Source organism: Spermophilus citellus (genome assembly GCF_964194105.1).
Source record: "Spermophilus citellus genome assembly, chromosome: 3".
Taxonomy (NCBI): domain Eukaryota; kingdom Metazoa; phylum Chordata; class Mammalia; order Rodentia; family Sciuridae; genus Spermophilus; species Spermophilus citellus.
In genome coordinates this window covers 34,735,976-34,758,954 of record NC_138184.1, presented here as the reverse complement: position 1 = coordinate 34,758,954, position 22,979 = coordinate 34,735,976, and the positions used below count along the sequence as shown (strand labels likewise).

General features: G+C 44.9%; 1 protein-coding gene and 1 pseudogene across 4 annotated transcripts; both read right to left on the bottom strand.

The window, feature by feature from the left end:
* Positions 1–339: 339 nt before the first annotated feature.
* On the bottom strand, positions 340–4,362 carry LOC308643333 (annotated as a pseudogene). Its single transcript has 2 exons — positions 4,358–4,362; positions 340–1,025 (listed from the first exon to the last, which is right to left on the bottom strand). The product of its transcript is annotated as an uncharacterized misc_RNA (transcript).
* A 6,460-nt stretch (positions 4,363–10,822) lies between these two features.
* Positions 10,823–16,596, bottom strand: EOMES (eomesodermin; the record flags this gene model as incomplete). 3 transcript variants are annotated; one of them, XM_081287408.1, is made up of 6 exons in its annotated part: positions 15,503–16,596; positions 14,257–14,411; positions 13,488–13,609; positions 12,655–12,813; positions 12,509–12,570; positions 10,823–11,561 (listed from the first exon to the last, which is right to left on the bottom strand). In XM_081287408.1, the coding sequence occupies exons 1-6, from the start codon at positions 16,372–16,374 to the stop codon at positions 10,823–10,825; spliced, it is 2,109 nt and encodes a 702-aa protein (XP_081143534.1). In that variant the 5' UTR covers positions 16,375–16,596. The 3 variants fall into 3 exon arrangements, with proteins under 3 accessions (XP_081143534.1, XP_081143535.1, XP_081143536.1); XM_081287409.1 differs by having other exon boundaries at positions 10,823–11,504; XM_081287410.1 differs by having other exon boundaries at positions 11,179–11,362.
* Between the last annotated feature and the right edge of the window lie 6,383 nt (positions 16,597–22,979).

Below are 22,979 nucleotides of genomic sequence, written 5' to 3'. Positions count from 1 at the left end.
TTTGCTGTGGGGATTCTTCTGCTTCAGAGGGGGAGAGAAGGTACACCAGAGGGTGATGAAGACCCACCACAGCCATAGAACCACTTCCTGAGAATTAATCAAAATTTAATGCAGAGTAACATAGGACAACAGTACAAGAATCTCAACAGTCGTTCAAATGCCTGGAAAGCAAATTGTAAGCTTAGAACAAGTAACCCCATCAGGAACAATACAACACATTTATATAGTTTTGAAGGTGAGAAAACATTATTCATATGTGAGACTTGGTGTAACAAATACCTTAGGTTCTAGGACCCTGGGGACAACAAAACATCCAAAGTTAGAATATATCCAAGCTGCTTAACCTTCAACCATTGTCTTAAGTATTAAACCCAGGCCAACCCTGGTCTCTTGCAGTGGTGTCTTTTCTTCCTCATTCTCAATGTATATACTTGCTCCCTGGGACGCTAGCAGCTTTGCTTCTTCTACTCTCTCACAGGCTAAGTGTAGAGGAGTGTTACCCTCCAGTGTCTTGGATGTCTGTGGATGCTTTGTAGTACAGAAGGCTATGAATCATCTTCAGGTTACCCTTGGCTGCTTCCTGGTGCATTGCTGTAGCCTCAAAATGAACATCTGGATTAGCCCCACCTTCTAGGAACAAGGCAGCAATCTCACGCCTGTTTTTGGAAGCAGCACAATGTAGGGGAATACAGCCATTTTGATTGACGGCATTCACATGCGCACCTTTTCCCAGGAGCGCTTTTACGATTTCATCCCGGCCAGCAGAAGCTGCAATATTTAGAGGAGACGGGCCTGCATCATCTTTATCATTCACTGGCACTCCAAGATGTAGCAAGAACTCAACAATTTCAGTATGTCCTGCTGAACATGCCCAGTGCACTGCGGTTCTGCTGTCCTGGTCAGTTCTAGTAGCCAGTGATTTATAGGCCAGGATGCACTCCTTTAACTTCTCCAGCTTCTCACTGTAGGCCAGATTGCAGACCAACCAGTTAGACACACACACCTTTGTGTCGTTTTTCCAGGATCTCCAGGAAGCCCAAGCAACTCCCACCTCATATCCCAGACTCTAGAAGCTCTTTTTAAAAAACTATACTTTGTTTTTAGTTTAGTTTAGTTCCCTCCCCCCCCCCCCCACACACACACACCCCTGCAGGCAGAAATGTAGTTCAAATTCTTGTTACTCCAGAAGTCCTGCTTTTAACTTGCCCCTATCCCCAGCCAGGGGTTCACTATGCTGCCCAGGCTTGTCACAGCTGGTGAAGAGCTCAAGTGATCCTCCTGTCTCAGCCTCTTCAGTAGTTAAGACTAGAGGTGCCTACCAAGCACCTGGCTTTTGCTTTTAACATTTTTGAGATTCATTTAAAGTCTTATCATGGACATAGATCAATGGTCGAAAGCTAGTTATCCATAGCCAAATCTTCCTCACAAGTGTGTTTTTTTGGTTATTTAATTTGTTCAAGTAATTTTCCAGGACGGAAAAGTTAAGGGAAATTTCTAGCTATTGTTGAAACATCTCCTTTGGTGATACCTTAAAAAAAAAAAATCTGTGGAGTATTCAGGAAGCTAACATTCAGAAATCAAAGCAGTGGAGGGTGTTGGTTAGGCTGGATTTCTTCCTGATTGAGTGACACCCATCCCCCTCCTTATATTCTCCATTCTTCTCCATCCTGCCCAGTGCTTAGGGACTGCCCTCCATGACATCAACAGATTTCCCAGCCCTTTAAATTCTCACTGGATTCAGCCAAACCGGGGCATGGGTAGGGAAATCAGAGGGTGGGAGGAGAGCCCCAACTCCTTGCAGGTTTATCAGAAGTTGGCTAAGTTCTTCCTAAGGATGAAGCTTTTGTCAATTGGCCTCACCCATGCTGCCCTCTTTTTGGAATCCAGTGACCCTTCCCCAGTGCAAGGTAGTTAGGAATCAGAGAAACCAAATGGAATACTTGCTAGACCCTACTGTCCTAAACCACAGTCTCCTACAGCAACCTTACTTCCTGGTTACCAGGCTAAAAATGTGACACATACTTTTTTCCCCTAAAACTCAAGGGGAAAGAGGACATTTCAGGACTTGAAAATACTTGTCTTTTCCCAATGGATTTCTTTCTGCTGAGGGGTGAAGAAGAATGAGAGGGTGTTATTTTGAGACATCCGCCTCTGGATTAAAATGCAATTGTATTCCTGGAGATACTCTTCTGTTTACATTCTGTGTTTAGAACGAGTGTTTCATCAACATCTTTAAGATCTCCTCCTGCAGTGTAGTCTGTTTACACAATCTGTTTTGACAGTTCTCAGCAGAAAGATCTCTAAAGGAAATATTAGGTACCACTTTATCATTTTATTCTAATTATATGCTGCATTCTGTTATCTCAGCTCAATGATGCTCAACTCTAGAACACAAAAATACACTCCCACATACAAATATGCATATATATACATCTTTGCATACTAACTTAATTCATGCTTCTCTGTGCTTTTCTACAACAGCCAAGTAGTTTCTACCTGCAGTCTTCTAAATATTTAGTCGGGGGCACAGGTAATTTGGTTAATTAGATCAACAATAATCTTTTTTTTTTTTTTTTTTTTTTTTTTAGTAGGGGATCTAGAATCTTGGAAGAAAATGTACCAAAGAATTTTCTTGGATTTTGGATTTATAAGATAAAGACAAAACTTGCCTGCTAAGATTAATAAAATCAGCATATACATTGTATGCTACCCCAGAGCTGAGTATAGGTCAGAGTGCATGGTGAAGCAGATGCTACTACATTACAGGCTTATACTTCAGGAAAAAAAGATGTTTAGATCCATCATTTAGATCTCAAATATTACTCAACACCTGGAAAACAACACAAATAATGAAAACTATATTTTAGAACTTAATGTTTCATTTAAATCTCAAATATTACTCAATGCCTGGACAACAACACAAATAATGAACACTATATTTTAGAACTTAATTTTTCTATAAGTAAATATTTTCCAGGTCTCTGAAAATTTCATGTCTGCTGTATAAGGTCCAACCCATGGTACATGGCAGAGCTAATGGGTTCTCATGGGGTTTGGCAAACCAGATAACTACTGTGGCACTGGTTATCTGGTGTCATATCCTGCCTCTCTGTAGTAGGGTGGGCAGAGCTGGAGAAGTCTCTAAGGTGCTTCCCAGATCTCCAATTCAGTGACTGGGCAATGCTGACTGGTTTGGGAACTGAGTAAGAAGTTTTCTTCAATAGAAGGCTCTGCTCTTATGGCATTAATATTAGGACATTTCAAGAAATAGTGATGATTAAAGGGCACTGCAGCAAACATTCTGATTTTCTGGTGGTCTGGGGAATAGGCTTTAGAGGCTACAATTTTAGGTGTTAGAGATGGGGAACGGGTCAGACTCCAAGCAATAGAAACTGCAGGTTACAATCTACCCTTCCTGCTGGGTGTGGTAGTGCACGCTTATAATCCCAGCAGCTCTGGAGGCTGAGGCAGGAGGTTCACAAGTTCAAAGCTAGCCTCAGACACTTAGCAAGGCCCTAAGCAACTCAGTGAGACCCTGTCTCTAAATAAAATACAAAAAGGGCTTGGATGTGACTCGGTGGTTGATTGCTCCTGAATTCAACCATGGTATGTATGTATGTATAAATAAATAAATAAATAAATAAACAGATATTTTTTAAAAACTACCCTTCATATTATTAGAATCACAACAATAGTCTCAGTCACAAATTATATCCCAAATATAGAAGCTCTGGGCTCTCAATTGTGGGCAGTAACTTGGACTTTTCTTTCTTAGATTCCTCCTCAAACTCTTCCCTCATTCCAAACCAAGTGGGAGAAAATCACCTCTTGCTTACATTTAAAGGAATTTGGATACTGATAATTTGCCCTGGGAGTTGAAAAGCAAATAGATACCCATTTTATTACTTTGTTATGCTTTGGTTTAATGTGATTCCCTAGCAATTCTGTGACTATCTGACTGTTTCAATAAATGTATAAATTTCAACAATTAATTGTACTTTGTCCATTTTATCATTGAGTTTCCTATGTCTCCAAGTTCCCCAGAGGGTCATGGCTCTTTTCCTGTGATGATAAAGAAAGAACAGAAATCTTGGATTTTGGTTCACTCTGTTTAGATGTCATATTACCCATTATATATATTAATAATATATATTACCCATTTTATATATATAATTATATATATATATAATTGACTAATATATTCATAACTTTAATAAACCAGCAGCCCCCAACACACAAACACATACCACCACTCCCCCGACACACACACACACACACACACACACACACACACATATATATATATATATATATAATTATATATATAATGGGTAATAATAACTGTAGTAAAATTTACCTCATGAGTCCCTTAATGAAATCATGGATCTAGTTAACAATCATCAATGGACAATGACATGTCCCAAAGAGAGACAACTGACCATCCCAAGTGTCCTGGTAGAATATTTATCACCTGTGAAATATTATTATTAAAAAACAGAATCAGATCAAATTGAGCCTTCATCACATCAAATACCACTTCATTGGAAAAACAAGGCCAGAGGATCATGTTAAGATCCATAGGAATGCAATCAACAAAATCCAGTACCTGTAAAACTAGACAGAACAAATGCCTAGATTTTTTTTTCAATAAATTGCAAGGGAAAAAACCCAAAAGAAAAAAGTTGGTGGGGCGTAGTCCTCTAGAGTAAGAGAATTAAATGACATATAACCATGTTTGAGACTTGTATAGAAGCAGATTAAGACACACTCTAAGAAACAAAAAGAACAACAACCAGACAATCAGAGAAACACATCTGGATATTTCATGGTATTAAAAATTATTGCTGCTTCTATACATGTAATAATGTTTTGTCAATTATATATATTTTAAAAAGAGGCCTTAAGGGCTGGGGCTGTGGCTCAGAGGTAGAGTGCTCGCCTACCATGCTGAGGCACTGGGTTCCATCCCCAGCACCACATAAAAATAAAGATATTGTGTCCACCTATAACTAAGAAATAAATATTTAAAAAGAGAGGCCTTAAGGCTATGTATAGAAATTATTGTGGATCAGATGACAGAAGTTCTGGGATTTCTGATGAATGAGGATGGGAATTATAAGACCAAAAAAGAGATTATAAGTTGACAGTTATTGTAGCTGGGAGATACATGGGGGGGGGGGGTGTTTCACTGCTCTCTACTTTTACATATAATCTGTTTTTTTTTCAAAATTATTTTTAATTAAATTTTTTCCCTTTGCTAAAGCATCTAATAATAGTGTAAGATGTGAATCTTACAATAAAATGGGGAGGGGCGTGGGGAGAATGGAGGAACTTTGGGCAAAGGGCAGAAAGAGGAGGGAGGGAGATGGAATGGGGGCAGGAAAGATGGTGGAAGGAGATGAACATCATTACCCTAGGTGCATGTATGACTACACGTATGGTGCAGCTCTACATCGTGTACAACCAGAGAAACGAAAAGTTGTGCTCCATTTTTGTACAATGAATCGAAATGCATTCTGCTGTCATGCATAACCAATTAGAACAAATGAAAAAAAAATTAGTGGTTAATAATAACTGCTAATATAGCTCAACAGTTTAGAAAGCAGTTAGTTTTATAATCTCATTTCTTTCTCCGTTCTACTTGCCTATGTAGGTTCTGCTCTTGAAAGTCCGGGCTCCTTTCCCTATACTTAAAAGCTTTTAAAGGGGGTAAAGAAGGGGTAGGAGTGGGACAGAGAGAAGACGTGTGCCCCCGCGCTCTCCCTCCCCCAGCCCTCGCCAGTTGACAAAAGCAGCGACCTGCGAGATAATTGTAGGAAAACAAAAACAAAACAAAACAAAAACCTTATTCGGCTGGGAAGAGCTTTACTCCCAATGGCCACCAGATGGCGAAGGCTGTCCGCGGCTTAGAGGAAAGCCGCGTTAGCATCCCTGCTGGGAAACAGCCGGGGGACCTGGAGGGAAAGGGCAAGGTGCAGGGTGCTCTTCCTCGCTAACTGGAAAAGCTGGGTCGAACTTTAAGTTACAAAAGTTACTGTGAGAGTTGTGCTGCATCCACAGGGACTTACAGATGTAGGCTTGGGACTTTTTAAGAAAACAGGAGGAGGGTTTAAGGTGTGTGTGGGGTGGTGGTGGTGGTGGTGGGGTGCTGCCTAAAATAAGCAGTGACCCGCACTCCAGCTGCAGTCAGAGATGCATTTGACGCGGGGACACTTTGGGGACCACTGCTGAAGTTTTGTTCAGTGTTTGGCACAGCTAAATCTTTCCCCTGGAAAATTCCATACGCGTCCTTGGTAGAAGCAGAGGTATCTGTGTCGCCAAGACAAGTTTACTTCTAAACCTAATAAGAAGAAATTCGGTGGTCAAGATCAGAGTCCTATCGTCTAAAGAATGAAAATAATAATAATATAATAATAATAATAATAATAATAATAATAATAATAATAAAAAATAAAGAATTGCCTATCATCGTGAGTCCCTGGCCTCTACCCCAGCACCGCTAAATTAATTAATTAATTGATTAGGTAATAAATGAAGGGGGGAAGAAAAGAAGAGAAAGGGTGCTTATACTTCAAGCTGCTGACAATCGCTCGCTCGGTTTGTGCGCTCTGGGAGGAAATACAACCCACGTGGGTAGCGCCGGAAGCCCTGCAGACCCCCAGGGGTGCACTGGGCCCTGGCCTCTGCAGGTGGCGAGAGAGAAGCTAACCCCCCACAAAGATAGGCGCAGGGGATGGATTCCTTGGATTGGAGAAGCCTTAAACTGGATTTGCGGGGCTAGCGTATTTGAAAGTCTAATCACCAGAATGATAGGTGAGGGTATTGATAGGGGGGATGGGTATTTCATAGAGGGGCACTCCATGGGATTCACCAACACGTTTTTACAAATTGCTCTTACCAAGAAGCCCCGGGTGATCTCGGAGTCTACACAGGATGAAAGCTTGGAGTCGGCCGGCACCGGGCCGCGGGAAACCTCCTGGCGCGAGCCGGGGAGGGGAGTGGCGCAGCGTCCAGGCGAGTAGGAAAAGAATGATTTTAAAATTTTGTCCCCACTAGCGGCTGAATGTTGATAAAAACCAAGAGCATGTGGGAATATATATAGATTTTTATTCCGGCGGGTTTCCGCAACACTTGCAGCGATTAAAAATAAAATCGCATCCCTCCTCCTCCTCCTCCCCCCACGTTTGATTGGGAGAGATGGGGGGGGGGAGACTGTAGAGGATAAAGACAACAGTGGGTCTGCCTTCAGCCCGGTTTAAAGCTTAATCGAAGGTGTCTAGAAAAGAGGGAAACTAGGGCCAACAGTAGATTTGGAGCCTCTAAACTCCACCGATGGGTTGGGAGATATGTTGCTGGGCTAAGCCGGCTCCTAACCCGGGCGCAAACACCGGCTGTAAATACAAACGACGAGGTAGTCTGCAGTTTCTCCACCTGCCCAAGTTCTTTTGATTCTTCCCGCCTTTCCCAGGTTTTCTTCCAGGCGTTGGCGGCACTTCACCCACCCCCAGGACAGCCACTCAATAACTCAGCAACTCTTGGCTTCTGCACGAAGGAGGAATCCCGAAACCACCCGGAGCGAACCCGAGCAGCTGCAACGTATGGGTGGGAGGACAGTTCCTGCCCCGAATCCCCCCAAACCAGGAAAAATAATATTAACAATTCCAGGGATTATGCCTGGTTTGCTTCCCCCCCCCCCCGTTTTTCCCCTTTTTACCCCAAACGAAAAAACAAAATTGGCGTGTAAAGGATACGTGTGGAAAAAATGGTAAATAATACTATTTCCAACTCTGAGTTGGGTCTTCTTTGCACCGCTTTTCCCCCTCTTTCGTTGGAGTTTGTTTTTGTTTGGGGCAAGAGTTCTAGAAGCGAACCCCACCGAACCAGCAGACCCCTAAGCCAGCGTCTCAGCCCAGTGCAGGGAAGGCAGCCTGCACCCAGCGCAAATGCGGGGACCCTGGTAGAGATTGTAAACAAATCGGGCGCCGAGCCCTTGATCTTTATTTAAATAGAGTCTTGTTTATCGGTGTCATCCTAGGAGGATTAATTAGAAACATCTCTTCACAATTTGGTGTCTGACACTCCATCTTAGGAATGCCTTATCACAAGGTGTTAATTGGGGCCACTCAGCCACTTACGTTTCTATTAAACACTGTGAGGGACTTTTCACAAGTACCAGGTTTCTTTTTACTGTACGGTGCAAAAATATACAGGACTTGAAATAGACTAGGGCTGGAGTCTGCTTTATCCCGAATGTGATTAGCATTTTCGGGCTTTCTAGAGGGCAGAAACAGAAGAGCACCGTTTTGAAATTCCATCGCATCTCGGCAGACGCTAGGCTTGCGCGCGGGTGTAAGGAGGTGGGGGTGGGTTGCTGGCCAGGTTAGGCGGGCTATGCATGCTCCACTCCCCGAGCCCAGATCTGGCATCCATAATAAACAAATATTAAAAAGCATATCGTCAAAGCGTTCTCCCTCTGTTTCCCGGTGAGATTCGGGGCGGCTTTGCGCAAGAGTTTTGAGCCGACACCGTAAGAGACGCAGAGCTGGAGTTTGAGCCCCTCACATCATTGGCAGTGGAAGAGCTCGGGCCCCGGAAGGATGAAGGGGATGGGAGCACACGGACAGTCCAGGTACAAGCTCCCGACGGCCTTAATTGGGCGCTGAAGGATAGGAGGTCCTTGCTGATTGCTCGCCTCCCAACAGCTAATCCTCTTAGCAGCTGCATTTCCGCGCGCGGCGCAGTTAGCAGAATGACCCTCCCAGCCAGACCTTTACCCCGGGGTGAGAAGGGGGCTGGAAAGATTTGCAAACTGGGCTTGAAGCCGTCTGCCGATAAGCCTGGCGGGACGTCTGTCAGGAAGGACAAAGGGCCCTCCGTACCACTCCTTGGTTTAACTCAGGGTTAAACCGCGCCCTGCGTTCAGCCAAGGGGTGGGGTGTCTTTAGTTCTCCCAGGGACTGTGAGCCAACCAAATGGAGCTAGGTGGGAGGTGAACCGCGGCCCACACACAATTTTGCAGTGCGGGTGTAATCGGAGACAACATGCTCGTTTGTAAGTGCTGCAGCCGCCCCTAGTCCTCGCCGCAGCTCCGGAGTCCCTAGCCAAGTTTGGCTGAACGCAAAGGATGTTGGCCTGCAGCTATAGTGGTGTGTATCCAGCAAGTCTCCGTTCAGAAAAAGCCGTGATTGGGAGCAATAGGTGGGAGCAAAAGCCAGGCGGTAGGCGGCATAAGCACCCCACTGTGTCACAGAGACCCGGAACTCATAGGCGCTGAAAGGGCGGTGGGGGGTTCCCAGAGAGCCTATGCTGATCCAGGAATTGGTGGCCTCAAATAAGCCTCCGAAGAGGCTCAGAACTGAGTGACTAAGGGCCAGGGGAGGAGGGTTTTCGAGGTTTAGATTAAGTCTGAAGTGGGCAGTCTTGCATCTCGGTGGCAAACATTCCCTTCCCACCCTCAACTAATACCCATTGTCCAGACTTCCCAGTGGGACAAAGAAATAGATCCATTAATCTTAAAGGGGAAAAGAAGATAAACAAAAGCATCCCCACCCCACCCCCTCATGACTACAGTGTCCAGTTAAAATATTGTAGAGCCCGTTTGTGGAGGGGACTGGTGAGGCAGGGCTCACACTAGAAAAAGAGTGCAGGAAGGAGAAAAATGAGATTTTTAAAGCAAAGAATAAGACCCACAGTACAGAAGAAACAGCTCTGCCTGTTCCCTAGTTGAACCACATTTATTAAAAATGACTAAGACTGTACATAAAAATCCAAGATCTCTAAAAAGACTATAGGAGCTGTGGTGGCATTAGATTGTAGTTTCTTCACATTACCAAGGTGGGGAGTGGGGGATGGCGGAGGAAGAGGATGAAAGAGGATTTTTTCCTTAAACACGTTTCAAGTTAGTACAGAGTAGCTGAATACATTCTGAACTATCTAAAAAGTAAATAGAATATTCCCAAAGATCATGGGAATGATGAAACTCTTCCCTTGCCCCTGAAGCCTTAGGTGACTTGCAAATTCTTTTACAAAGCCAAAGCACCGATTTTACATGATCTCAGACACCTATGTAGCCTATTTGTACAATATATTCCACATTATTCTACAGTGTATCTAAACACACACAACTGTACATTTTAAAATTCTTTTTTTTTTTTTTTTCTTTTTTGGCGGCTCCCTCCCTTACCCCACCACACAATACAGGCCTAGCAAGTCTCAAGAGAGGCAGTCCTGGACAAGGGCAAAAATGGCTTGTTCCAAAGGCCTGGGAGGAATCAGAGTCAGATAAAACCAGCAGTTTCACAAAAGTTTTTCTTGACTCCCATGCCTAACATCTTTTGCCCCTGGCACAAGGTTAACACCAAAAGGTCCCCAATTGAAGTTTAAGGCCCCATCCTTCTCTTCCAGAAGATAAACACCTTAACATTCTGGGCTTCTATTTGCTTAAAGACTTACAAATAGAAATAAGAAAGAAAGGTTTTAACCCATTTGATAGTGCTGGGCACTCACTCTTCTCAGCCTGCTTCTCTGCATGTTTAGTGTCTCCAATAAATAAATCCAGAACCTTGAATTACCTTCAACTTTTAAAACACTTTTAAAGTCCTCCATTACCTGTATTTTACAAAGGGGGAAAAAATGCTAGGTTTGTTTCAGTTACCTGCAGCAATCAAAAAGCTTTGGCACCTTCTTATAGAGAATTGCACAAAACGGGATGCATCAAGGTGGAAGGCAAACGTCTTTTTGGCAACCTAGGCAAAGAAGACAACAAAAAACACCAAGTCCATCTGCCAAAAATTAGCTAATTTTTACGAAGTGAAAATAACTTTCAGGGAGTTGTATAAAAAGCATAATACCCCCCCATGCCTTTTGAGGTGTCTTTACTGTACTCTTCAGCATTAATGTCTTCACACTTTATGGAGGGAGAATTGTCATTACTGGAGGTGCTAGGAGACAGCCGCCTTCGCTTACAAGCACTGGTGTATACCCCTGAATCATTGGAATCTAGAGACTTGATGGAAGGAGGTGTTTCTATCCAAGAAGAGCCAATTTCTTCTTTGACTTTCTCCTTGGAGAGCTGATCTTCAGAGAATACAGGAGGGCTGGTTCTGGAGGCCCACGGTAGTCCAGCTGCCATCTTCCTCTGGTAAGAGCCTCGACCTCCCCACCCTGCCATTGCAGGGAAGGTTGGGTCAGGGTAATACCCCAGGGCATGGGATGTCTGGAGGGGCAAGGATTTAATACCATATGGGAGCAAGGTACTGGAAGTATATTCAGATTCATAGGAACCGATGTCTAGTTTGTTGGTCCCAGGTTGCTGGACAGGCGTGACAAGCCATCGCTGGGGAGGGTTGGCCACCTCTTCGCTCTGTTGGGGTGAAAGGAGGCCGTTGGTCTGTGGCACGGTTCTCTCGCCATTATAATATCGGGCTTGAGGTAAAGTGTTGACAAAGGGCTCCGGGAAGAAGGACTGAACGCCGTACCGACCTCCAGGGACAATCTGGTGGGATCTAGGAGAATCCGTGGGAGATGGAGTTAACCTGTCATTTTCTGAAGCGGTGTACATGCTACAATATAAAGAGAAACACTTAAAAAAAAAAAACCCTAATATTGTTCCCAAACAAACCACCTCCCAGAAGTGAAAGGGGCTTAAGGGCAGTCAGTCCTCTTTACTGAGAATGCTGGTGTTTTAGACAATAGGAAGGAGGCAGGAGATGCCCTGGCCAATTTTAGTTGCATTCTTGGCTCATGGAGAAAATTTTCCACCATTAAAAAAAAAAAAAAGTTTCCTTCCAGGCATTAGATATTTGAACTATAGAAAATATGCCTTTGCAAGGCCTCAAACATGAAGAACTCAGAGCAATCCTCCCTTTTCAAGAAGATGGAATGAACACTGCCAGTGGTGTTAGAAGACAGAGACTTTTAAATGGCAGGACTTGCTTTTTGATGTTGTGAAAAATATATTTTCCTAGTTCCAGGCTTTTTTATGTCAAAAAGAGGGTAGCCAGGTGTGGTGGTGCATGCCTGTAATCTGAGTGGCTCAGGAGGCTGATCGCAAGTTCAAAGTCAGCCTTAGCAATGGTGAAACCCTGTCTCTAAATAAAATACAAAATAGGGCTGGGGATGTTGCTCAGTGGTTTAGTGCCTCTGAGTTCAATCCCCAGCATTAAAAAAGGAAAAAAGGTGTGTGGCGGGGGGAGTAATAATACCTGCTTCTATGAGGATAAAAATCTTGAAACAAATGAAAAGGGAAGTTATATAAGTAATGCAAATTCTTAAAATAGCTGCTCAGATATTAAAAAACAAAAAGGTGCTTCATGTTTAAGACCTTAATATTTCTTTAGAAATGAAAACTCTTCTGTGCAAATTCTAAAACAAAATTAGTTAAGGCTGAAAATACACAAAGATAAAAATCCCCCCAAAGAAAGCCCTCCCTAAAGTATGTCCCCAGCAATGTCATGATGTGTGTCCTGTTCAAAGGAAGCCAGGAAAATATGAATGAAGCTGCACTTACGAATCATAGTTGTCCCTGAAGCCTTTTGCAAAGGGGTTATGATCAATCTTTAGTTGAGTAATCTAGATAGGGGAGAAAAATAGTCACTGAGTGCTTTATCACACTGGATAAGCATTAGAGATTCTTGGGAAGTTTAGGGCACTCACATCAGTGTTTTGATATGCAGTCACTGCAATGAACTGTGTTTCTGAGAAGGTAAAGGTTTGGGTCTTCGAGGGCTCATTCAAGTCCTCTACACCATCCTCTGTCACTTCCACAATGTGCAGTCGTGGTTGGTATTTGTGTAAAGACTGTAAGACTATCATCTGGAAATGTTACAAAAAAAAAAAAGAAAGAAAGAAAAAAAGAGTTGCCGAATCTAAAAAGTCTCTTAAAGCATCAAAAGTAGATTTTAACAAATTATTTACCTTCAGATGGGACTCCTACTTGATCCCCAACAACTTTCTTTATTTTATTGACATGTTTAAGATCTTATCATTGCCACTTTTGAAAAACTCAAAACATAGCACACCTGTAATCTCAGTGGCTCAGGAGGCTGAGGCAGGAGGATGGCAAGTTCAAAGCCAACCTCAGCAAAAGCAAGGCGCTAAGCAACTCAGTGAGACCCTGTCGCTAAATAAAATACAATATAGGGAGGGGACGTGACTCAGTGGTCAAGTGCCCCTGAGTTCAAGCTCCAGTACCCACCCCACCGGACCCCACCCCAAAGAAAATAAATAATGTAGCTAATATGTGTTTGATAAACACTCTTTTCCTCTTGGTTTCCTAAATCCCCCTAAATATTTCTGTTCCTAATAGTCAATACACTGTTATTTAAATCCATTAAGAAAAAGAAAATAAGAAAGTTTTTTAAAAAATCAGAAGTATGTGAGCAAACAGTTCACAACTGCAAATATTATAGACACAGTGAAAAGTATGGACTCTTATTAGAAAAGAGACCAATAGCCAGAAGACACCCCCTCCTCCTCTGTCACTCTACCTGGGTGTTGTTGTTATTTGCTCCTTTGTTATTGGTGAGTTTTAATTTCCCAAAGGAAATTTCCTGTCTCATCCAGTGGGAGCCAGTATTAGGAGACTCTGGGTGAACATACATTTTGTTTCCTAAGAGAAAATGAAACAAAACACAAAACCCAAGCATATAAGTATGTTTGCAAATGGGACTAGGGAAGAGAGGCCTGTTAGCTATGGGCAAAATATAAGAGCTGGACTTGCAGCACAAGTTTCCCAGAGGCAGAAGCTTAGGAAACCAGTAGGAGAATTCCATTGACAGCCCTCCCAGGACCCCTTGGACCAGGCACTCAATGGTATCTCAAAAACTTAAAAACTTACAACAGAGGATGAGCTTAAATGTTATCTTGGGCCTTCTAAAGCTGGTGGTGCAATATATAATGGCAGGCGGTTGGACTTTTATGGTTAAACTTAACCTTGGCTTTCTCCAGCTAAGGTTAGAATGCCAGGAGTGCTTCCCTCTCAGAAGCCTCAGACTATTAGTTTCCCTAACATAGGGACTGGGGATGGGGTGAGGCCACAGTTAAAGGTACTATGTATCCATATAATGGAAGGTAAGAAATATGACTTAGCCGTTCTCCACTCTTTCAAAATAACCAACACAAGAAACTCAAATTAACACCTCTAGGCCCCAGACTGGGGAGGAGTGGGGGGAGGGGAACCAGTGCTAGATTTAAATGTAAGGTGTCCAAAGGCAAGGGTTTCGATTTCTCCCCAGCAAAGGCTTCCTCTCTCCTCACCCTGCATGTTATTGTCGGCTTTGCCGCAGGTCACCCACTTGCCCCCCTGGAAGCGCCAGTGGTTAGGGTCCGCCAGAACCACCTCTACGAACACGTTGTAGTGGGCAGTGGGATTGAGTCCGTTTATGTTGAAGCTCAAGAAAGGAAACATGCGCCTGTGCAAAGGAACAGAACCAGGATAAACAATTTAAATCGGAAGTCCCCACACGGCCCCGGTTCCCCAGACACCTGGGTTAGGGTCAGAGGAGGTACTTAGAAGTCTGCAATGAGCAGAAAACTGGTGAAGTGTCCTGAAACTATGAAAATATTTTTGAACTGACAACTCCCGAAACATCTATCTTCCGAAATAAAATTGCCCCAACATCAGTATTTTCCTAATTCATGGGCTTTTGATACCTCTTCTGATTCAAGCTCTCAACTCTTTCAGATGCTTATTAATTTTCCTCTCAGAATTTAAAAAATCATTACATTACAATGTGCAAGGGCCAGAAGACATCAACTTGTGTGTGTGTGTGTGTGTGTATGTAGACACACAGGTACACACACAGAGATAGAGAGAGCGCGCGTAAAAGAGTGCTCTTTTTAGGCTACAAGTCCCCTTTGAGTGCCCCTCTTCCGCCCACTCCTCATTTCCTTCAGAAGTAACCACAGTTAGCAGCTGGGTGTGTGTCAGAACTTCTTGCATTCCGAACCCGATCCACATTTGGATCTAGGGCCTGCCGTTAACCACCTACCCCACCCAAACTGGCCTTCCCAGGTTGCGCCCTAGCCCTCACCCGGCTCTCCCAGAGGCTCCCCGTGGAGACCCTGGCGCCTAAAACTGCAGGAACCCACTTACTGCGCTGGGGCCGCAGCGGGCTTTTGCATTTCCCCACCACCACCACCACCACCACCTCCGGGCTTCTTGCCCTTAGGCAAGAACCTGCATACTGAAGCCGGAGAATCCCGTGAATCCAGCTCTGTGGGCAAGCCTAAATTTCCATTTCCGCCTCCTCCTTGTCAGTTCAGGTGAGGATGACGAGCGAGGGGAGGGAAGAGTGCAGCACATTAGCACTCTACACCAGCAGCCCGTGTGCGGAGAGGGTCACCGCATTGTAGATGCGATGTCTCCCAAAGAGCGAGCGGAAAAACAATCCGAGAACAGCGAACGGCAAGTGGGCACAGCCCCCTCATCCCACCCGCCTTCCCCAGGACCACACACTCTCACTTTATCCCCGCACCCAGGGCCCCTCCGCGCTGCGCTCACCTGCCCTGTTTCGTAATGATCATCTCAGTTTGGTGACGATGGAATTTAAGCCACAGAGGCCGGTTGCACAGGTAGACGTGGGCGCGGAAGCCGGAACCGGGAACCCCCAGGCCCCCCAATCCTCCGCAAGAGCCGGCCGCTGCTGCTCCAGGGTACGGCCCGTAGAGCGGGGCCCCCTGGCTATACTGATAGGCACCGGGGCCGCCGCCCCCGCCGCCGCTGCTGCCTGCACCACTGCCCGCGCCGGCTCCAGGACCGAATTGTGCCCTCCCAGGTGGGCACACAGCTGCGGGGAATCCACCGGGGGGCAGCATGGAGCCATAGGGGTAACGCGCGCCGTTGGGAGCCGGGTAAACAGATCCATGAGGCGCCCCGGCCGCTGCCTGGTACGGGAAGAGAGAGCAGGGCGCAGCCAGCTCAGAGCCTTGAGGCCCGGGAGACTGAAGATAGTAGCGCTCCGAGCTCAGGCTGTCCATGGAGTAGCGCGCGGTGGCTGCGGCAGCAGCGGCAGCGGCGGCAGCGGCAGAAGGCAGCTCCTCCTCTCCGCAGGGGGAGCCCTTGCGGCCGTCCGGGGGTCCTGGCTTGGCCACTGTAGAGGCGCTGGCAAAGGTGTCCCCGGCGTCAGCGTCACTGAGCATGGCCACGGGGGCCCCCGCGCTGGCGTCAGTTTCCCGGTTCCCCGCCTCGCACGAGAGGCTGCTGGAGAACTTCTTGGGTGCTTTGTCTAAGTCCAGCCTCTGGGGCGAGGGGGCAGCCCCAGGAAGGTGGCTGGTGGTCCCTCCGCCGCCGCCGCCTCGCGCACTCTCCAACGGGTAGAAGTGCGCACTGGGTAGGTTCACAGAGCTCACCAAGAGCTGCTCGCCTAACTGCATGCTTTGCAAAGCGCAGACGGCAGCTGGCTGCTTCCTCTCCTCCCGTGGCCTTATTATAAAGGCAGGATGGGGGAGCCAGCGCCCTCTTCCGAAGGGAAGGTAACTTCCCCTTCCTCCCGCGCCCGGGCTACCCACCTGCGGACTCCCAGCCCGCTACAAAGCGCACCGATGCACCCTGAATCCAGCGTCCTTTCCGCAAGGAAAGCTCACTGAATTTGTAGGCGGATGGTGGAAAATGACCGACAAGCACCCTCCTTTTCCTTCCCTGTCCCTTTTGCCCCTCAGGACCCTCACTAAATCCCGGGAAGAAGAGGACTTAGATCTTTGTTCCCATCCACCCACCAGCCCGCGCCTTTCTGCGCTCTGCCTATTGCCAAATCGTGGGTCTAGTTGACCACTTAGAAACTTGCAGACGGTCACTGGCTGCTTTATATATGTGCGGCCAGGGAGGGGCTTCGCAGCCCCACAGCCCGGGGTCCCTCCTATTGGCTGATGGAGGTGACACTAATTCAATTAGGCATTTACTAATTGGATCAAGTCGCCCAAGACTTGCTTTTCCTTTAGCCTGTTTTTTTTTTTTTTTAATTTCTTTTTGAGACTGTCCCGCTGTGAAAATCTATCGGAGTGTCCACATTTCCCCAGAGTTTAGGGGAACCGGGTTTGAGGTCTCCGTAATGGGGGCCATCCATGGCACAGAGTCTCATCCTCGTGCTCTTGGATGGTAATGCAGAGTAGGTATTAGAGGCCAGAGGGAGAAAGTTTCTGCAAGCTGACTGCAGGAATGCGCCGGTCCCCACGGGTGCAGACCTGGGGCGCGTTGGAGAGAGAGACTCACGCGAAGTCTCTCCTCGTCAGAAACTGTAACTTCAAGTTTCTTCTTCTGACGGAGGACTCCCTGGCCTTCCACACATTTTGTGCAGTCCCATCTTTTTAACCAGTGGGAAGGGTTTGTGGAGAGAGACCTCCGGCTCAGCTTTTGAGATTCGGGGGACGGCGAGAGCTCAGAGCCATCCTCAAGGATCTAAGCTCTCAGCTTCTAAATCAGAAGCCTGAATGAAGTGGGGTACTAAGGACCGAAACCAAAGTGGAAACTAAGCGAGCCAACCATTTACCTTCATACCCACGCCAACAACCTGCTTTTGGGGAGGCAATCACTTTTACTGCCCACAATTTGAAATCCACGCTGCTCAGTTTTGCTGGCTCCCGGATGCTTCCTACGCCCCCAACGTCATCTTGCGTGGGGCCTGTCACCAAGAAACAAAGGTTTTCCTATCAGCCGCGCGGTTAAGATTCCCTGCGCCTCTCCTCTGCGGCACAAGACAGAAGGTAGAATAATTAGTGAAATAATCAGTTAGATATTGAATTAAGCTCCTTTGCCCCAGCTGCCTGTTTCTTCCCTGCATTTCCGCAAACAGTCAAGAATGGTGCGGTCATATTTTGTTTCAGTATTACAGTAGGGGTGCACGTTTCGCTGCGGATAAGAAGGCTGGATATTCGCTGTTAATAAGCAATTACGGATGTCGCCAGTAATCGCTCCGGGAGCGCATTTTCCGGCTGAGATGTCCGGACTCTGCTTTCCCAACCGAATGAGATCACACGGGAAACTTTTCGCCTACAACAGATGAGGTGGCCGCAGGATTTGTTGAGCGCGCACACGCCAGTTGTAGAACAGTGCGAAGCTTTCCAATCAGGGTTCAAACCACAGCAGCATCAACATCCGCACATGTGGGTTAGAAAGCGAACCGGTCCTTAATGCATTCGGACACTCTAGGGCGTTTATCACAGTATTATTGTGTGGTGGTAAAAGCCTTGAGCGCGCAAAGATTTTCAGGGTCAAGGCACAGCCTGGGGGCAAAGGAGCAAGGGGGCAGCTTAGGACGAGTGGGCTGGGGCGAAGGTCTTGTAAGTTTTGGCCAGAGCTACCCGGGAGCAAATCCCTGGAAAGCTGACATCGTGCGCGCTCATCCCTGAGCTCCCCTGCATTTCGTCCCATCAGTTCAGTTCGCTTATGGCATGGCTGTCTGCTCCGAACACTTTACTGTTCACTTCTATCTTCCTCGTTTTAATTTTATTTTGACCCAGGGAATTCTTGAAGATTGATTTTTTTCAAATAATACAGTGCTTTTGTGGACGTAATGATTTTCAACCTGGAGATTTCGTGAGCGACGTGAGCGCAGGGACTGAGGAGCTTTGCGGAGTTGGAGACATAGCCCTGGGCTAACCGGTGCCGGTTATGGGTCGCGTTCTTCTTCACATTAGTCTTGATAAGAGCTTCAGGATGTTTAAGGGAAAAGTAGATCGAATCCTAACATTATTTGGGGATAGGTTGGTCGAGAGCATCCGGCAGTTTTGCAATTTAACACAGCGAGAAGCGGGCCTTGGTGTTCCTTCAAAATGTTTTCGAAGCGACCAGGGAAACGCTGCGCATGGCAAAGTGCCATCGCAGGCAACAGGCATCGTTCCGACCCACTCTGGCGCAAATAACAAGGGCCAGCTGTCCCCCGCGCCACATCAGAAAGGGCTGATTCGCTTCCATTCCCAAGCGAGCTCATGGAAGCGCGTGGGTTCATTTCGAGTGCCACCAAATTATTGAATATATGTATAGAATATGTAATTAGTATTTGTATTACTTCTTGGACGGAGAGTTATAGTTTATATTTCCCCACCTCCCCAGTTAATCTATTATTTTACCCACAATCTAAGGCATTTTACAAATAGAGAAACAAAGACAAATTCAGAGAATCAAAATAGGAGTTTTGCAAAACTATCCTGGGACCTAAGTTTTTGGAACATGAGAAATATGCAATAATATTATTATATTACATTACATTTATAAGCACATATATTTACCAATTCCTCTTTAAGATAATAAAATAGTGATTACAACTACACATAATATTTTCTGGTTGCATGAGAGATATGCAATAATATATTATGTTACATTTATAAGCAAATATATTTACAAATTCCACTTTAAAATAATAAAAAAGCGATTACAACTACAGATAATAGTTTCTGGTTGCATACAGACAAATCTCATTCAATGGTTCTATTAATTAACTAATTACTTTTTTTTACATATGGAATATACTAGCCCAATATTCTTGGAGAGTTATAGATTAAGAAATCTGTGATTTCCTACTTGGAATGGACTTTCCTTTTGCTGGTTCAATAATACTTATAACTGGGGAAAGAAACATTAAAAAAAATGTTTTCCTGAGTCTCAGCCACACTTTAAAAATCCAAGCACTCTTTTCTAGAAAATAGGAACAGAAAAGAAAACCAAAGACATGGCCTCAGCAAACATGTCAAACAGCACCCTGCTTAGATTGGGTGGGCAAATAACAGAGCCTTCCAGCCTGTTTGCTGTTTGATTTCAATTACACCCCAAGCTTCATGAAATCCAAATGAGACATTTATTGAAAGGTGCCTGGTTTTATGTGGCTCAACTGACAGTGTATTGGAATACGTGGAAGAAAAACATCAACACTGGGGAGGAAACATGGAAACCCCTTGGAACCCCAGATCCAAATGCTGGCTGGATTAACTCAAATCTTTCACCTTCCAGCCTGAGAAGGAGCAAGCAGGAAACTTTGAGGGCTACAAGGAAGCCAGGGCCAAGATCTCATTCTCTATTGTTCCAAGCAATAACATCAACTTCATGGCCACCAACTTATTCTAATAACACACGAAGTTTTTGCCGACTTGACCAGCTGACCTCTTTCTTTCTCCTCTTGAAAGGTAACCACTATAAAAGCATGTGTCTTTTAAAAGCAGAACTGAGAAGCATTTGGTTGAAGGAAGACCATTATGCATCAAATACATACACACATGTATGAATAAATTACATAGGTGGGTTAACAGATGAGGGCAATGATATGAGGTTTGCCTCCCATCCACCCCTGCCCCACTCCTACACAACCAAGGGGGCCCATATAAAGTCCCAATAAATTCTATTATTTTCAACCCCACAAAAAAAGTGTTATCAAAACACTGTCCGTGTTATTCAAACACTTTGTAAACTCCGAACAGACTTGCTGCCGGTTCTCCTTTTAACCCTAGGAAAACATTCCACCAGTGTTTCGCCTGGACTCTGGGAAAACGTCAATGGGTGTTTTGTGGCAAGTTGGTCCTTTTACTATTTATCTATGGCCCTTTCTTTGTTGATGTTACATTTTATTTCAATGTCTCAGGTTCACTCTTTGGCCCTTTGTTCTCTGATGGCCAGATCTGCCACCTCTGTTTTGCTTTCCAAAAGGGGAAGGAACTTTCATCATAGTAAGGTTGTTCAAGTTTCTTTTCTTTCTTTCAGACCCACCTACCTACCTATCCCCCCACGCTATAAGACAAAACATTTTGGCAAGAACAAGTAGTTTTGATTCTGCTGACAACAGCAAGATCTTCTCACCAATACAGTTTCACTTTTGTAAGAATTTAGAGAACTTATATTTCAATGTGACACCAAAATACACTTGATTACTTGCTTAAAAAAGTAAAATAAAATCACCAGACCCACAAATGTGTAAGGCAAAGGATTATCTTAAATTCATTGTATTTTTCAAACAAAAGGTTGACCAAGTTAAAGTATTACCTTGGTTATCAGTCCATATATTTAAATTGCTAAGTGTGATTGTTATTCACTATTAAAATATGAAAAGGAGAAGTAATCCTGAAATATAAATTAATAAATATACTGAAAGTGTTGCTTATTTAAAAAAAATTGTCTTTTCATGAACACTAAATCAAGAGTCTTTGGAAGCAGCCCATAATTTGGATTACCTTTTTTTTTTTTAAATGAAAGTATTTAAACTGCAAATGTATATCTGGATTTAACTGCCATTTTGTCATCATTTTATTCTTCATTACATTTTTGGAAACACATGTATTCATTCAAATAAAAAGAAACCCAAGAGGAGGTAAAAAAGTAAAATGTTCTCAAAAAGTATATTATGGAAATATTTGGTTAATTATTGCTACACTCAAGCATGAAAGTTACATTGGGGCTCCATCTGTCTTGCTTACTTTTCGACCTTGAACTACCTGGCACTTTAGTAGGTGTTCATCTGTTGGTTGGATGAAAGGGGTTACTGTATCTGTGTGCTATGACAGCCAGCTCAAGGACAGTGTCAGGGTTTATGCTTTATAACCATGAAGACAAGGGGGAAATCCTTATTGTTCCCTTAAAAGAAAAAGAAAACACAGGTCCCTTTAAATTAATGATCTGGCATTTTCATCCATTTTAGGTTTTATAAGGCATTTTTCATCTTTTCTAGACCTTTCCTACCCCAACAACCATTATGGCACAGCTTTTTGGGGGGCATAGGAAAATAGAAAAGGATGAGAAAAAATTGTGCCAGAATTTCAGCACAATGGTTAAGGGGAACAGCCACCACATATCCAAGAAGAAATAGTACCCTGAATATAAATCAACTGTACATCACTAACAGGGTTGGCAGAGTCTATGAAAATTAATGTTCCAACAGAAGGCACCCCTATTATACAGGTGTGCAGGATGTCTACACAACAGGTGGGCAGAATCCAATCCTGTTGAACCAAGGCTTCAATATGACAGGGGCAGCGGGAATCTTTATCCAGGCCTTATGTGAGAAATGGGGAGAGGGGAAGTCTGGGTTGAGGGAATTGCTTGGCAGAAATAACTAAGTCCTTCAGATAACCAGAGGAGAGGAGGTAGGATGGACTACAGTATAGAAAGCCCAAAGAGATTATTCCTTTAACGTTTCCATTTTCAGACTCTTTAAGAGAAAAGCAGAATATTGTACTCAAGAATCACAGGCTTTTGTGGCTTTTCCTTTTACTACCTTTGTGAGTCTGGGCCAGCTCCTTAACCCCTCTCCCCGTAATAATAATAGCTCACCTAGTACAAAGCAAATAGAATAGCATCTAGTACATGGGAAGGTGTAAGGTTTTCCTATTACACTTTTTGCCCTTCTTGCTAAGAGATGGGGCAGCGATTCCCTGACCGATGGGCAATCATGTCAAAAACAACGTGAACCAGAAGCAAACCAGTCAAAAACAACGTGAACCACAAGTAGGAAGCAGTAATAAGTCAGAAACTGAGAATACTCAGTTGTTGTATCAGCTCCTTTCTGTTCCCCCGGGAGGTGGAGGTGGTGATGGTGGAGGAGGCTTCAGGTGCCCTTCCAGTGAGCCGGATTGGAAAGGTGCACTTCAAAGGCGGGCGGTGGGGGCTCCCTAACCCCTGCAGCACCTTCCGCCCCCTCAGGCTGGCATTAGCATTCTGTTTTTCCCAGCACCTCGCTGGCTCTGCTCACGCTCCCCCGCCGGGATTTTGCCGTTCTGGCGGAAGAAAATAGGGTGTTTGCTCGGGTTTTGTTCTCTACCACCTCGGTTTAACACCCGACCACGAAGGAGTTAAGTGGGTATTCAGAAGCCTCGGGCGGGTTCTTACTCCTGGAGAAGGTATCTCGAACTGGAAAGTCCAGAAAAAGACACCATCTGGGTCACCTTGCTGTGGGTGTCCACTGAGGCCCTTGGTGACAGCATCCGCAAATCGAGAGGACAAGTGCAGAGCAAGATCCACCACGGAGGGATGCTGTTGAGGGAAGTCTGAAGGGAGACTCCAA